General features: G+C 37.2%; 1 protein-coding gene across 1 annotated transcript; it reads right to left on the bottom strand.

Annotated features, from left to right (window-relative positions):
• Positions 1–2,215: 2,215 nt before the first annotated feature.
• Positions 2,216–4,893, bottom strand: LOC130051191 (tripartite motif-containing protein 3-like). Its single transcript, XM_056152601.1, has 2 exons — positions 4,650–4,893; positions 2,216–4,370 (listed from the first exon to the last, which is right to left on the bottom strand). The coding sequence occupies exon 2, from the start codon at positions 4,338–4,340 to the stop codon at positions 2,676–2,678; it is 1,665 nt and encodes a 554-aa protein (XP_056008576.1). The 5' UTR covers positions 4,341–4,370; positions 4,650–4,893; the 3' UTR covers positions 2,216–2,675.
• Positions 4,894–17,302: the final 12,409 nt, after the last annotated feature.

Below are 17,302 nucleotides of genomic sequence, written 5' to 3'. Positions count from 1 at the left end.
AAAAATGACGTTTTCCTACAACAAGAATATCAGTAAAGGTATATGTTGAATGACCTTGACATTTATGAAATGACTTTGAATGACTGGGAGAGCCATTTGTTTATTTTCTATTTGTGTTATAAATACATGTATATCATTATTATTATTGTACATTTAGTGACTTTTGTCAGAAAACTATTTACCTATTATCCTTGGGTTATATGATCAAAAATAGGGCACCGCCGAACTGGTACATGATCCACCCACATACATTATTGACCAATGAATTTGAACAAGTAAGAAAGGATTACTGATTTCTTTGGAGTTGTAATAACAATGTATTTTGTATTTTAAACAAATCTATGTCCAAGGGCTCTAACTCCTTCAAAAATAGTGGAACAGCATTCCCCTTGTAATATGCACATCTCCACATTGTGATCTTTCTTTGTACCAAGTTTCTTTAAAATCCCCCAAAGGGTTTAGTAGGAGTTGTGAAGACAAAGTTAAATGGACAGACAGACAACACTGGTATAGCATAATATGCAGGCGTATAAAAATGATGGTGGGTCATCCCGACCTCGAGGCAATTGCCCTCAGAATACTCCAGGCATATTGACATATGGAGCAAGAATATATAGGGCATAGATTATATTTAAAGGTAAACACTTGTGTGTGGGTATTTCTATCTTATAAAATATGACATCTAGAAAATGTCCAAAATTATGGTGGTATTGTGTTGCAGCAGGCTTTGGCACGTTTAAGAACTCTTACAGTTATTGCTCAGAACACTTAAGCACAGGATTAATTTGTTGTACTTCACCTACAGCAGGTGACGTCTCAATACAAGTAAAAACAAATTCAACGGGACGTAAAAACAAACAAAAAATGTCTGAACTTTGTTGAGGTTAATAATATATATAAGTCTTTTAAAAATGCAAACAATTCTTGATATGACCCAGTTTGATACAATTTCTATTATCTGTGTTGATTTTGTAGGATTGTGATGTTATTGATGGTAAACAGAAGACTGGGGCCTTGTATCTGAAGATCTGTGACAAAGATCAGATGTTCTACAAATTTAAGCAAGTACTCAGTAATAATGTAAGACTGTACTCGAGAAAATGTTTATGTAATAATACAGATATTGAAATACATAATAAACAAATAGAATAATGTTCTATCAGACACGAGTAAACAACCAGAAATCTACATTGTCAATTCTAAAGTAGGTCCTCAGTACCCCTTTCCATCCTCACAAGTCAAGGTTTTGTGATTACATGCCCTCCACACAAACCCTTAGTGACCGTGTGGCTTGGACCCAATGAAATGCGGACTCCTGAGCCCGAAATGTAAATAGCTACATTCGTCAAGGGTTTGTGTGGTGGATACGTAATCACAAAAGACTAACTTCAATTCTTTATTGTCCTAGAGTTATCCAACTCATCAGAATACACCTAGTACATGTACATGTATATACACAATATATAGGATGTACCCCTTGCTTGTTGTAAGAGGTGACTAAATTGGGTGGTCCCTTGGATGAGACCGCATGCAGAGGCCAGGTGTCACAGCAGGTGTGGCACGATAAAGAAAGGCCAAAAGCACCCAGCATAGGCCGAAAATTTGCAGCCCTTCACCAGCAATGGTGACATCTCCATATGAGTGGAAAATTCTCGAGAGGAAAATACATTAAACAATCAATACACTGCCCACCAAAAATGAGCATACACTCGCCAAAATAAGTTACTTGCACATAAAAAAAAATTGGTTAATCATCCAGATCTTTCAATGCCAAATGCATAACTCTTGCAAATAGATAGCTGACGTTAAGCTTTGAACTTTTTATATCTATTTAAAGTACTTGATTTTTTGAATTTTTTAATTCTCTAAAAAGACCTATTATGCAAACCTCAACTTAAAACCGTTTCAAACTAATTACTAATACACATCATTGTGTATTTAATGTGTACCTTTACAAGATCCTTTGTTTTTTCACCTTAAATAAATCAATATCACATTTTAACACACTATGCCAAAAATATTGAATGTCCATTATTGTTTCACATATATTGAGGTTTTACCCCTGAATAATTTTCTGAGATAAATTGAAGTTTATATACACAGTGAAGTCAGCTCTTTTTCATTATATTGAATATATTTCATGCCAACATGTGTATAAAAATTGTGTGTATACTTATGTAACCGGTCTTGGGTGTAAAGATAATCCACAAGATGGTTAAGGTCGTAGATTCGTTTAATAGTGGGAAACAAATCAATGAAACAACCCTATAACAACAATAAAAACACACAAGGACAAATACAACACAAAGACAAAAGACACTCGAGAACATATGACATAGGCAATGATACAAATATATCTATTGGTCATCATTTAATCCTCAAAGGAATGGCAATTTATGGTGGTAGTGTATATACAAACAATCCAAACATACACTGTCAATACACAGGATAGTTACGCACCACAAAACATGGCTGTAATTAACACACAGCTGTAATTAACACTGTTTAGAGATGTAATTGACAGATTTTGTAGATGTAATTAACACTGGTAATCCACTCAGAGATGTAATTAACACTGTGTTGGTAGATGTAATTAACACTGTGTTGGTAGATGTAATTAACACTGTGTTGGTAGATGTAATTAACACTGTAGAGATGTGTAATTAACACCGTGATTATAGATATTGGATTTTCTTCACTTTAGCAGTGCCTAACTCAGCCACAAAGAGGTTGTCTCTGATGTCCACACATAAACCCCATGGAAGATCTAAATCACAGTGAATGTAACGGAGGAACTGTCCGTCCTGATCTAGGATGTGGATACGGTGATTGCCCCAGTCTGCTGTCAGGATGTGACTCTGGCTGTCTGTAGTGATGCCGCGTGGATTAAATGATTGCTTGGTATTAGAGGGATGACCAGTGTATCTAAATCGGAGTTTTCCTGACTGATTGACCACCACTACTGCACTAGCGTTACAGTCAGCCACACAGATATCCAGGTTCTTGTTCTCACTGAGGTATTTATTGTAACCACCAGATGAGTAGAGAGGACGACCCTGATCATCAAACTGAATGCTTTGTTTCTCTGTGGAGCCGGAGTAACGCACGACTTTGGATGGTTCTCCATCATCACTGTCCATGGTAACCAGAAGATCGTTATCCGCGGTACAGCAGACATAGCAAGGTCCCCACCCCTGTAGTGTGATCACGGTCTGTATCTTTTCATTCTTAATTAGGTTTATATTGTTACTATCAGTATAAACAAGATCTCCGTCCCGTGTCACTGCTATGTCCCCCGGTGTGTCCCCTGACTTGGTTTGTATTGATGTCAGTAGTTTACTCTGGAGGTTGAGCAGCTTCATGGTTTCGTTACCCCCGCATGTCCAGACTTGATCTTCACTCAGACAGCTAACACTGCGTAGTTCGTATCTATCATACCCAGTGTCTATGGTGGCGGTGACGCGCGGCTCATCAAGCAGTGGTTTGACTGGAGGAGACGATACAGCTTCTGCTGACTTCATTGTGTAGCCTTGTTCTGTGTTAATGGATAATGGTAACAGAGAACCAAACATTTCACGGAGCTTTTCTGTGTTAATTTTCTGAGGAGATAAACTCGGTAATGTGACTCGGACTTTCGGAGGTAATTGTCGGAACTCGCCATTCCTAGATTTGTACGTTGACGTTAGAGAGACGTCATTTGATTTTAGGATTGATTTCAAGTCGGAAATGATTTGTTTGAGTTCCGCCATTTTCTGTGTGATTTCTTCTGTATTTTTATTCAGGGTAGATAGGTGTTTGTGTTTCATCTCCTGGATGTCGGATTTCCGCTGGTTGATAATGGCGGTGACCTCCCGGTGTAAGACTTCTCCTTGTTGGTCGGCAGCTGTTGTCAGTTTCCCGTAATTCGTTTCTAACTCGGATTTCTCAGTTTGGACATCGGAGGCCATTTCTTCATATCGGGGATAAATTCTGCTCTCTAGTTCCTCTAAATCTTTTTGTAAACTTTCCGTTTTTGAGCTGAGTTTTTCCAGAACATCACATAAATTGTGCCCTCTATGTTTTTTTGAGACACAGGTAGAACAGACAGGAACGTCACATTCCTCGCAGTAAAGTTCGCTCTGTTTGTCGGCGTGTGTCGGACATTTTGGGTAGACTTTAGGGGCAAAACTTTTCTCTGTGAACGGTATGACTCGGTGTTTTCTAGACGAATCCAAGAGATGTTTACCTACACAGTTAGTACAGAGATTTATATTACACAGTTCACAGTGACTCTGTAGCGGAGCAGTTTCACAGGAGTCGCACAGTAGGACTTCCTGCGCACTGCGCCGGGGGTGCAGCATTTCTGGTGTCGGGTTCACATTAGTAGTTCACTGTCAATAAAAAGACGAATATTTAATTTTCAGTGTTAGTTTACCATTGCAGAATATAGATGTGGATTTCAATAAACATGTTACATGTAACCGGGGAAACAAACAATTTACAGTTAGAATTGTACGTCAGCTTTATCTTCTATTATATTCTATTCCAATAAAAAAAATTAAGCAATTCAGCAAAACTATCTTATCAATGCGTTCAATCGTTCAAACTTCATAGCTTGTACATTTATAACATTTTGGTGACACTGCAATGTGTATATAATTTTGTCTCACCTCTAAATCCAAAATGGCCTCCGTGATATTTCGACCTTCAGTGTAGTCCCGTGCTTTACCTGTGTGTGGTGTGATCGGCTCTATATATACATCGATATCTACACCAGCTAGTAGACCTGTAGACGCTCCTGTTTGAATAGATTTAAAGTTCATATTGACCCAGTTTGTGATATAGCAGTGCTGTTCTCATTCAGATAATATACTAAGTATAAAACATGTTTGTAAAATCTCATTGTACAGGAGCGGATCCAGGAATTGTGGTTACGGGGGGGGGGCACTTTACGAGGCAGAGGGTGCAAGGCGAAGCCCGAGGGAGGAGGGGGAGGGGGAGGCAAAGCTCCTGGATTTTACAGATTTTATGGGGCTTGAAATATTTCTCCTATTTAGTCATTTGTACTATTTTCTATCATTTTAAATAAAATGACCCAAATTTTAAGGTTTTTTTTTTTTTTTAAATTAAGTTCTCCCAATAAAGTAATCCAAGAAATCAAAGGATTTTGTCATTTATTTCTTTGGGAGTTGAAGAAATTATTGCTTCTTTTATTGTTTAGTACATTTTCCAAAACAAGATACAGCGATTTACCTTAAATTTCAAAATTGGCTGCGCCCCCCTCTAAATCCGCCACTGAACAAATCATAACAGATCGTCTGCGAGACAAAACCATGGTAAGATTCAATGATAAAAAAAAACATTCAGAGAATGAGAGATCCACTTCGCAGTAAAGCATTCAAAACGAATAAAGACTCTGATGGGTCCGCATACAGAAAAGTTCGTAATTCAGTGAACTATATGAAAACAAAACAAACATGCGATATCCAATTATGATGATAGTATTGAAACCTACTTAGACGATTCAAGTAGAGAAAATGTACTTAGTTATACCCCCCGCAACAAGTTGTGGGGGGGGGGGGGGGTATACTGGAATCGGGTTGTCCGTCCGTCCGTCCGTCCGTCTGTAGACGCAATGGTTTCCGGACTCTAAAGCATTATCCTTTCCACCTACCGTCACCATATCATACATATGGACTACCCATGGGATGAAGATGTTCCTTATCGATTTTGGGGTCAGAAGGTCAAAGGTCAAGCGCACTGGACATCGAAGAAGCAATATGGTTTCCGGGCTCTAAAGCGTTATTCTTTCCACCTACAGTCACCATATCATACATATGGACTACCCATGGGATGAAGATGTTCCCTATCGATTTTGGGGTCAAAAGGTCAAAGGTCACGCGCACTGAACATCGAAGTAGCAATATGGTTTCCGGGCTCTAAAGCGTTATCCTTTCCACCTACAGTCACCATATCATACATATGGACTACCTATGGGATGAAGATGTTCCCTATCGATTTTGGGGTCAAAAGGTCAAAGGTCACGCGCACTGGACATCGAAGTAGCAATATGGTTCGGTTTGTCATGCCATTTGTTTTTTACACTCAGAAAAGAGGTAGTTTATACCTATTACCAACACCCTTTGGGAGATTGGGGTAAGCGGGGGGTATTCTTAGTGAGCATTGCTCACAGTACCTCTTGTTTTGAAAAAATAAAAAATTCTCTCTCTCTCTCTCTCTCTCTCTCTCTCTCTCAGCTCAGAGTTAAGTTTTTAGCCATAGTCGGAATAATGCAGAATTTGGGGGGGGGGGGGGTTAGTTCTTGTGGCGCCTCATCAAGGGGAGACAAATCCATGAGGGCGCGTTACACACGCTTCACATACACATAGGTTTTGTCTACATAATCGCTACTGCCGCACAGCTAATCAGGCTGTGTAGATGTGTGTTAAATGACACCCCCCCCCCCCTCCCATTGGATGCTGTAAATAGGAGTCCACCAAAAATGACTGTGTAGAAGAAATTATTACGCAACAGTTTTCCGTAACGAAAACGGGGGGGGGGGGGGGGGTATATAGAGGGGAGATGTGTATTCTGTTGTTAAACTGTTGTGTCTGTTGCATATGCGCATGCGAACCGTTCCTTTCTGCAAGTGTTTGAGTTTCATTTGATAAATGATATTTTTGTTTGAATTAGTGAAGAAGGGCATAAATATAACATTTATATGGGGTTTTTTTGTTTTGTTTTTTTTTTTGGTGTAAGGTAATAAGAATTTTAAGTCATTCGAGGCTTCGCTGCCTTTCGTGCAATATACTTACCCCCCCCCCCCCCCTTAGTATATCAATGTTCTAAGATTTTGTTGATACTTGAGCTTAATACTACTTTTTTATTTGTAGAATGTCGATGTTGATCAGAAGAGTGTGTATTGTATATCCACCCCTTCGACTGGTATTGGAAGATGCACTCGTTCAAGGATACTCTAAATATTACGTAATAAAATTTCTTGCTCTCTCTTGCACATGAGACGTTATATTGTTTTTAAGAAATCCATATTTTCCGGTCCAGTTGTTAGATAGAGTGCTGTCATTATATACTGTAATAAAAACAAAAGGGAAAATGCAACGGATCAGACAGGGATTCGAACCCGACCGGTGGTCTGACCGCCACCCACCCCCCTTAAAGAGGACTGCTACACAGAGGAAATTTGATATGGATGAAAAGTGGAGGATGTGTACAACAATATTTTGAAATTCAAAACTTTTTGGTACTGGGTTATTCCGAAAGGGGCGTGTGTTGATCAATATCTGTCTATCGACTGGAATGTATAAGATAATGCCTCAAAATCCGAAACAAAAAGTATATCCTATTCTAAATTATTATTTTCTCATTCCATAAACAATTTCTCGAAATGGGCATCTTTGATTCTTTTGGCTAAATGGCGTTAATCATTTTCTCATCCAATGTATTAAAAACGCAATGCTTTTCAGATCAAAATCTGGCTCCGTAACTTCCTCGCCCAGCACAATACTTGATAATTTACTCACCTGACACGGGCTGGTTATATTGCCAGACTATTTAAAAATAGCTTTATTCATAATTTTCATTGTCAATGGATTTACCTCAGCCTGTCCATTCTTAGAATAAAATATGTAATGTTTTAAGTAGGATATAAGCCTCAAATTGACCATTCTGTGAAAGAAAGAACTGATAGAGGCCCGTGGACCTTTACATAGAAATGTAATTCCGGTATTCACCTCTAGCCGCCACTCGTCATGAAACTTCTCTGTATTATCATCCAAACAACATGACAGTTCGCTTCAATTTTCTGACCCTGATTACCGTATTACTCATCGATTGGCCGTTTGGTTTCAATGAAAATAACACTTTTGTATATCGAACACAGAACTTTTTTTTTTTGTGTTGTGTAGTTGTTGTTTATTAGTCAAAAGCAAATACAGCTTATAGACATAGTATACAATGTAATAAATCTAAATTCATATAAAGGTCAAGAAAGAATAGAAATTGTGCTTATACATTGGTATTTTTAATTTCAAAGGAATTCTTAATACATTTACCCAAGTTACATACATGTAATTCCTTTACATTCTGTGTCGATAAAATTTGAATTAATTTAAAGACCGAGGGTCTGATATAATTATACTTTTTCAAAAATTTGATTCTTAAAGACCCCCCCCCCCCCAAAAAAAAAAAAAACACCGTACGGTTGCTCCACGGATCACTGAATGTGGGCGGAGCTTATCCATGGTCAATGTTATTTACCTGGCCAAGAGATCGGTTGTTGTGTATATTTTTATGATATACACAGGAAATTTCTCAGGTTATTACAAATTATGCTTAGTGTCTTGATTTGTGCAAAAAAATAAAAATAAAAATTTCTATACCTACATGCATACCGCATTTCTATTTCCCATAAACCTTCAAACTTGGTCATATTTATGTATTGCAAATGACAGGTTTAGCCCATTTCTAAACCTTTGCTTTTTAAAACTTCTAATTAAATTGTTATATATTTCCTAAATATAATATTACCCGGCGTTTCCTGGCACTTCCTGGTGTCCTGTGAGTTCACGGTGTCGTGGGTGTAGTAGGTAAAATATCCATGTTTCGAGAGAATGAATAAATCCAAGGAGATCTGTGTACATGTACAACCAAATGAAGAATGATCAAGATACCCCTCAATATGGGCCGTCTGTAGGGTTTCTGTAGCTGTAGTGTTTGCGTAATGGTGGTATCCCAAACAGAAGCTGACATGAAGTCTACCCCCTCCTCTCTCTCTCTCTCTCTTTAGGGTTTCTGTGGACGTAGTGTTTGTGTAACGATGGCATCCCAAATAGAAGCTGACACGAAGTCTACACCCCCTCCTCTCTCTCTCTTTAGGGTTTCTGTGCGCGTAGTGTTTGTGTAACGATGGTATCCCAAACAGAAGCTGACACATAGCTTGTCTACCCCCCCCCACTTTCTCTCTCTCCCTTACTCTCAATCATTCACTAAATGAGTAATTATTGTCATACGTATGCAACACTATTGCCATGCCATACTATTTCATCTATATTATTGCTACAGTTTTACACCTCTCTCTCTCTCTCTTTATAAATATAAAACCGTGATAAATTATAAATAGCTCAGTAACTCTCTCTCTCTCCCCCCCCCCTCTCTCTTTATCTTTATAAATATAAAACCGGGATAAATTATAAATAGAAATATCTCAATAACTCTCTCTCTCTCTCTCTCTCTCTCTCTCTCTCTCTCTCTCTCTCTCTCAATATAAAGTCTGATAAATTATAAATAGAAATATCTCAGTAACACACTCTCTCTCTCTCTCTCTCTCTCTCTCTCTCTCTCTCTCAATATCAATATAAAGCCGTGATAAATTATAAATAGAAATATCTCAATAACTTATTGATGCTTTTTCACTATTGCTTGATTTCTGATTGTGTAATTTATAATCCATGTGGTATCTCAAACAGAAGCATTTTTTTTTTAAAAAACTACTGTAACAGTTTTACGCATGGGCAATATAGGGTACCTGTAAAGTGCGAAACGAAATCGAAACGAAACGAAACGAAATATACCGAAACGAAACGAAATCTACCGAAACGAAACGAAACCCACCGAAACGAAACGAAACCTACCGAAACGAAACGAAACAGATTGTATAATCGAACTCTTTTAATTATAATAATTAAAAATGGTATCTCAGGCCCCTGTTAAAGTTTACACATATAAATAAAATTCGCCTCCCCTTTGATGAAGACTTTCGGCTTGACTGATACAAAGTTTTAAAAGTTGGAAGGGGGGGGGGGTAAGCACAAAGCACATAAATACCACGTGCAATTAGCTCAACGATAACTCTGGGTAGAGATTGCCCAAATGTATAGAGTTTTTCCATTATTGAAAGTACTCGCACTTCAGCAGTTAGAGATAAAATAAGAGGTTAAGAGCTTTTCCTGCTTTCAATTTTCTCAGACACCAGCTTCTTCAAACAATGTATCTATGCCCAAAGGCGGATCCAACGTCGGCGACCCCACTCCTCGTATAGTGTGTTTCCACAGATCTCTGAGACTGTAACCCTCGGTTCTGAAATTTATGGATCCGAAACTAATTGTACATGTCATTTAATCAACTACGGATATGTACTTTGTGCTTACTCCCCCCCCCCCTCCTTCCAACTTTTAAAACCTTGTAACAGTCAAGCCGAAAGCCTACATCATAGGGGAGGCGAATTTTATTTATTTGTAACTTTCACAGGGGCCTAAGATACCATTTTTAATTATCATAATTAAAAGAGTTCGGTTATACAATCTGTTTCGTTTCGTTTTGGTAGGTTTCGTTTCGTTTCGGTAGGTTTCGTTTCGTTTTGATTTCGTTTCGCACTTTACAGGTACCCGGGCAATATAACCATTATGCATGTTGATGTGCTGCGCTAATAAACAATTGTTCATATTTTTATAAATATAAAGCCACAACAAATCATTAATAGAAAATATTCCAATAACTTAATATGTTTGTTTTTTTTTTTTTATTATTATTATTGTTTGATTTCTGATTGTTTAATCTATAATACATGTATAAAGATGGAGAGAGAAAATACGAGGATAAATTGCATTGTATAGGGGACGTTAGAAATTAAAATATTCTAGGTGCGAGTCAATGCTATCAAAACTCAGGTATACCAGGGCTTTCCTCAAGATCTGAAGACTGCCGGTCATCATTAGCCATGATTGTTATCAAAACATCTTTTTCAAGTAGCTGTAGACCACCGTCTCTGCAAACGTCAATCAACCTAAGCTCTATTGTTAAAAGTTTGATTGACCAGCGGCTTATCATTGATCGCGACACAGGTAAAATTTGGGGGCGTTAACTTAAAGTTGGGTCTTTAAATGACTGTAATAGGTACACTTAAAGAAAAAAATGAAACTCATCTTCTACATCTAAGGTACATAAAGGACACAGACGTCTTTCGATTAGAACATTTTTGTATCTACCGGTTTCAATAACTAAGCAGTGAGACGATAATCTTAACTTACCCGACCCTTAGACCTGGGGTCAGCTACGCAGCAATGCATTACATTACCATTACTTTGAAAAATTTGATATTACCATTACCCCTATTTGAATTTTTAGCTCACCTGAGCCGAAGGCTCAAGTGAGTTTTTCTGATCAAAATTTGTCCGTTGTCTCTCGTCGTCGGCGTCGTAAACTTTTCACATTTTCGACTTCTTCTCAAGAACCGCTGGGCCAATTTCAACTAAACTTGCCACAAAGCATCCTTGGCTGAGGGGCTTTCAGGTTTGTTCAAATGAAGGGTCATGTCCCTTTTAAAGGGGATATAATCACAAAAATAGGGTGGTGTTATTTAAAAATCTTCTCAAAAACCACTGGGCCAGAAAAGCTGAAATTTACTTGAAAGCTTCCTGGCATAGTGCAGATTCAAGTTTGTTCAAATCATGGCCCCCGGGGGTTGGATGGGGCCACAATAGGGGATCAAAGTTTTACATACTAAAATATAGGATAAATCTTTAAAAAAAATTCTTCTCAAGAACCACTGACCCAGAAAAGCTGAGATTTACATCAAAGCTTCCTGACATAATGCAGATTCAAGTTTGTTCAAATCATGGCCCGTGGGGTATGATGAGGCCACAATAGGGGATCTCAGTTTTACATACTAATATATAGGAAAAATCTTCTGAAGAACTACTGGGCCAGAAAAGCTGAAATTTACATGAAAGCTTCCTGACATAATGCAGATTCAAGTTCAAATTATGGCTCCCGGGGGTTAGATGGGGCCACAATAGGGGATCAAAGTTTTACATACAAATATGTAGGAAAAATCTTCTCAAGAACTACTGAGCCAGCAAAGCTTATATTTACATCAAAGCTTCCTGACATAATGTAGATTCAAGTTTGTTCAAATTATGGCCCCAGGGGTAGGATGGGGTCACAAGGGGAGATCAAAGTTTGCATACAAATATATAGGGAAAATATTTAAATATGAGCCAAGGTGACTCAGGTGAGCGATGTGGCCCTTGGGTTTCTTGTTTAAAATGCATTGCATTTTATTACTTGAGAGTGCATTACATCACATACTGATATTAAAGAAATGGCAGAATTTTTTTTTTATAATGATTGATAAATTTTAAATATATATAAACATAAGCACGCAAAGTATTCATCAATGTTAGGAAACGCATCTAAGTTATTGTATTTGATTATCATCAATGTTTCAAAAGTTTCATCTTTCAGAGAATATCTGTCTGAAAAAAAAACCAATTTCTGAAAACAGTTTACTTAAAACCTTAGAAATAGCCCTAAGAAACATTCAGTAAACATTTCAATTGTTGACTTAGCCTGGTAGTGTTGACTTGCTATATCATAGGTATTAGAACTTAAATGTTGTTCATTAAAATAGTTTTGTTCATACGGTCTATAACCCAATCATTAATACTTTATTATAATGAACAAGGATTAACAAGCGATGTTTGTAAAACATACATATGCACCTCATGGTGCAAAATTGAAAAGGGTACCTGTAAAATGCGAAACGAAATCTGCCGAAACGGAACAAAACCTACCGAAACAAAACAGATTGTAGAACCGAATTGTGTAATCATGATGATAAAAAATGACATCTCAGGTCCCTGTGAAAGTTACAACATATAAATGAAATTCTCTTCCCTGTTGATGTGGTATTTCGGGTTGACTGATACATTTTTAAGCGGCCCATCGGTTAACATCAAACATTGTTTGTAGAAGCTGATGTCTGAGAAAATTGAAAGCAGGATGACGTTTTCAAAAACTCTTGTTTTATCTCTAACTGCTGAGGTGCGAGTACTTTTAATAATTAAAAACGATTATCGATATGTAGTAAGTCTAAAGATAACTCTGTATATTTGGAGTGTTGCTAAAACTGGGAGTTCGGAACGGAATGGAAATCGGAAAATATTTTATGCAATAATATCAGGAGAAGGTCAGCATTTTGTATAATCAAAAGGCTTATGAACAAGGGAAGTAGAAATTACAAAGAGAACTGGAGGACATACTCAGAATCCATTGTTTGATATACAAATACACAATATCCACATGTATACAAAGATTTGTCTTTAGAGCAAAAAATACTGAAACATGTATTTATGCCCAAAGGCGGATCCAACGCCAGCTACACCCCCCCCCCTCGTTTATTGTGTTTCCCCAGACCTTGACCTTTGAATCTGTAACCTTTGTGGATCCGAAACTAATTGCACATGATATTTATAATTTAATCAACTTCGAATATATACTTTACAAGTGCTTACTCACCCCACCTCCTTCCAACTTTTAAAACTTTGTATCAGTCAACTCGAAAGCCTACATCAAAGGGGAGGCGAATTTTATTTATGTATGGTAACTTTCACAGGGGCCTGATATACCATTTCTAATTAATATAATTAGAAGAGTTCGGCTATACAATCTGTTTCGTTTTGCACTTTACAGGTACCCAAATTGAAAAGGGTTATACATTTGCAACATATAATTGATAGTAGTATCACCATTCAAAATATTGAGCAGACAATATCTTTCTATGTCAGGAGTGGATGGACCACGTGACCTAAAATCAATAGGGTAGGGATCATCTACTCGTTATGCTGTACCTGTGTTCCAAGTTTGGTATCGATCCAGCAAATAATTCTTAAAATATAGGAGACAATATATTAGTAGATCCAGTTTCACCCTTGACATTGACCATGTGACCTCAAAATCAATTGGGGTCATCTGCTCCTGAAGATGTATCTGACAAGCAAAGGGTTCTCAAGATATTGAGCGTATCCGGGAATTGTGGTTACGGGGGGCGTCACTTTATGAGACAGGGGGTCTGGATTTTACGTATTTTATAGGGCTTGAAATATGTCTCCTATTTAGTCATTTATACTATTTTCTATCATTATTTACAACGTGAAAATAATAAAATGACGCAAACTTTAAGGGTTTTGGGGAGAAAAAAAAAGTTCTCCCAATAAAGTAATACAAGAAATCAAAAGATTTTGTCATTTATTACTCCGGAAGTGGAAGAAATTATCGCTTCTTTGCTTCGTTTAGTACATTTTTCTAAACAAGATACCACGATTTACCTTAAATTTGAAAAAATTTACGGGGGAGGGGGTGGGGGGGGGGGCGCCTGCGCTTTCCTTAAATCCGCCACTGCGGACAGTACATGTATATTCCTATGTCCCGTTTGACCTTTGACCATGTGACCTTAAAATTAATAGGAGTCATACTCTGAAGATGTACCAGTGTACCAAGTCTGATGTCTGTCAAGCAAAGTGTTTTCAAGATATTGATATTGAGCGGACAGTGTCTTCCTATGTCCAGAGTAGATTGTCTTTTGACCTGAAAAACAATAGGGGTCCTCTTCTACTCATAACCAACCCACATGTGAAATATCATTACGATCAAGTGAATGGTTCTCAAGATATTGAGCGGACAACATGCGGTCTACCGTCAGACCAACAGGTGTAAATATGTCCCTCTTCTTTAAAGGGGGCATAATTAATCTAAACCTCCAAAATATCAAATATTTGAAGTAATGTAAATATAATGGAATGTAATGTGCATAACACTAAACAGTATATATTTTATACAAGTAATGCATTACATTACTTGTAATGCAAATAAATGGCCCATTACACTGAAATTGGCTGCCATAACATTAGCTATACCCCAGGCCTGCCGACCGTACCATCGGTACCACTGACTGAATGTTTATCTCTCTCTCTCTCTCTCTCTCTCTCTCTCTCTCTGACATGTACGCATAGACTGCTACTTGCCTGAGTGGATGGTGCGCCAGCGTCACGTGACAACATTGGTCCAACAATGTCATGTTGTTTTCATATTACAAATTATAGTTGGTATTGTCGTGTTTCTTAATACTCGAGGCTATCTAATTTCCAAGCTGTAAACCAACTGGGCATAAATGCACCCAAAACCAAAGAAATCATTGTATCTTTTGACAAAGACCCTGGAGTGGAAAATCTTTCTATGAATGGAACAGAAACAGAACTAGTGTATGGGAGTAAATTACTTGGATTCATTATTAGTGACGATCTCAGATGGGGTCAACATGTGAATTATGTAACTGAAAAAGCATCGAAACACTTAATTTACCTACGACAACTCAAATATTTAGGATTATCTGAAAGTGACCTTATACAGGTTTACAAATCATTCATAAGACCGATTTGTGAATATGCGTGCCCTGTGTGGTCAACAGGACTTACGACTTCCCAATGTAACCAAATAGAATCAACCCAAAAGAGGGCTTTAAAAATTGTACGACCATGTGACTCATATAAAAATGCAATGGAAAATACCAATCTTGAAAAGCTTGCTACCAGAAGGAAAAATATGTCCAAAACTTTTCAGTGAAATGAAAAATCCATCACATCGCCTCCACGAACTTCATGTACAGGGAAACAAATACCATCTACGAAACTCATCAAAATATGCTCTTCCGAAATGCAGGACAAATCGCTATAAAAACAGCTTTGTGCCATGGTGTATTAGACATTTATATTAAACCCATCTTTGTTTTTAATTTTATTTTTGACACTTTTTTAATAAAAACATTTTCATGTATGTCTTAATCGAAATGGCTTTTTATGACCTATATCATATCAAATTTTTATAGCATTTAAAAAAAAATCTTAACCAAATTATCAATGATAAATTTCCTTCGAAAACACCATTGCCTGAAAAATCTGTTTTATGTTTATGCATGTTTTCATGCATTTGTCTGTTTTAACTTTGATTAGTGTATTCTGAGTATACCATTTAGAGTTCCGAAGTTTGCAATGCTCTCACGTAAAAATGTTCCCTTTCCCCCAACTAATAATTCACTTCGAAACCAACTTTATGCAAAATTGACAATCTACCGCTAAAATGTATCTAATTTATTGTACTGGTGACAATTTCAAAAAGCTTTAACCCCCTTCCCCACAATCACGCACTTTAACGCATATACCTTTGCCCCACAATCACTCACTTTAACGCATAAACCTTTGCCCCACAATCACGCAATATAACGCACTTTCAATGCGCAGTTGTTTTTACTGCGTTTTATCGTTGATACAGCGAAAAGTGTTACTTTTTATTAATATCTTGGGTTGTAAGACAAACTAATGATAAAATGAGCCATTTGCCAGATTTATTTGATAGTTCCAACAGTAGCAAAGAGATAGATTAGGGGATACACTACTGCAACGCAGCTCCATTGTTTACTGACGGGAAAATCTAAAGCGGTATTGTAGAGAAAATATTCGTGTTTGGTTTTATTATTTTGTTTGATTATTTCAATTTATTATAAACCTACAGGGTTATGAATATTACTGATCGTCAGGAAAATGGTAATTTTATTTAAAAGTAGCATCAGAAAAAAAGGGGGGGGGGAATCCAACACAAATTACATCATGAATTTTGTGGTATGCATAAGTTATGTATATCAAACAAAGTATTAAAAAATGGGGGAAATGTTTTTTAAAAGATATATGGATATGTATTCTCCTACAAGGTTGACACAGCAACATTCTTATTTTAAACGAGAGAGGAAATGTGTGTACATTTTCAATTTGGTCATTTGTAGTGTTGATAAAGAGACCGTGCCTTTCAAAACTTGGACGCACAGATTACGCAAACCTTAAAAAAATCATATTACATAAAAATTTACCGCAACAAATGAAGTCAGTAATGGACACGAAGTCTAACATTTTAATAGATTTTAAATGAAATGATTGGCAAAATGAAGTATATATGTAAAGGGCGAGATTTAAACATCGATGTCGGATAAAAATCTAAACTCAAATAGTTAGAGTTAGCTTAGGGGGAAGGGGGAATGAAAACTTCCGTAAGTTTCTGTCATCCAACATCCAAAAAAAACAAGTGTCTGGTAAAAACTACATGATTCTTTTGTGAATAAACAGTGGAAAAGGTATACAGAGTGTTATTTATACTAGTTTGTCCTTACTTGTTAATTGATTAGTTTCAATAATCATCATATTTAATTTATGGGGGGGGGGGGGGGGGGGGCTCTTGGTAAAAACTATGTGAATTTAGTGGGTTTGATTTATCGAAGACTTGGATCTTAGCAATTTTATTTCATTTTTATTTTTTTTTTACTTTGCAATAAATGAAAGATGAATGACAGAATAAGTAGCAATTCTTAATATAAGAGGAGTGGGGGGGGGGGGGGAGGGTGCGCCTTCAATTTGGCCAAGTTTCAGGTTGAATTTGCAAACGCATTTATACCGTGTACGTGGTACTCATTTAAAAACCTGCA

This window comes from Ostrea edulis, chromosome 1, assembly GCF_947568905.1.
Source record: "Ostrea edulis chromosome 1, xbOstEdul1.1, whole genome shotgun sequence".
NCBI classification, from domain to species: Eukaryota; Metazoa; Mollusca; class Bivalvia; order Ostreida; family Ostreidae; genus Ostrea; species Ostrea edulis.
This window is presented reverse-complemented; position numbering and strand designations above follow the sequence as displayed.

Bases quoted from the DNA above. Each gene is read 5' to 3' on its own strand.
- LOC130051191 (XM_056152601.1), bottom strand. From the start codon at position 4,340: ATGCTGCACCCCCGGCGCAGTGCGCAGGAAGTCCTACTGTGCGACTCC.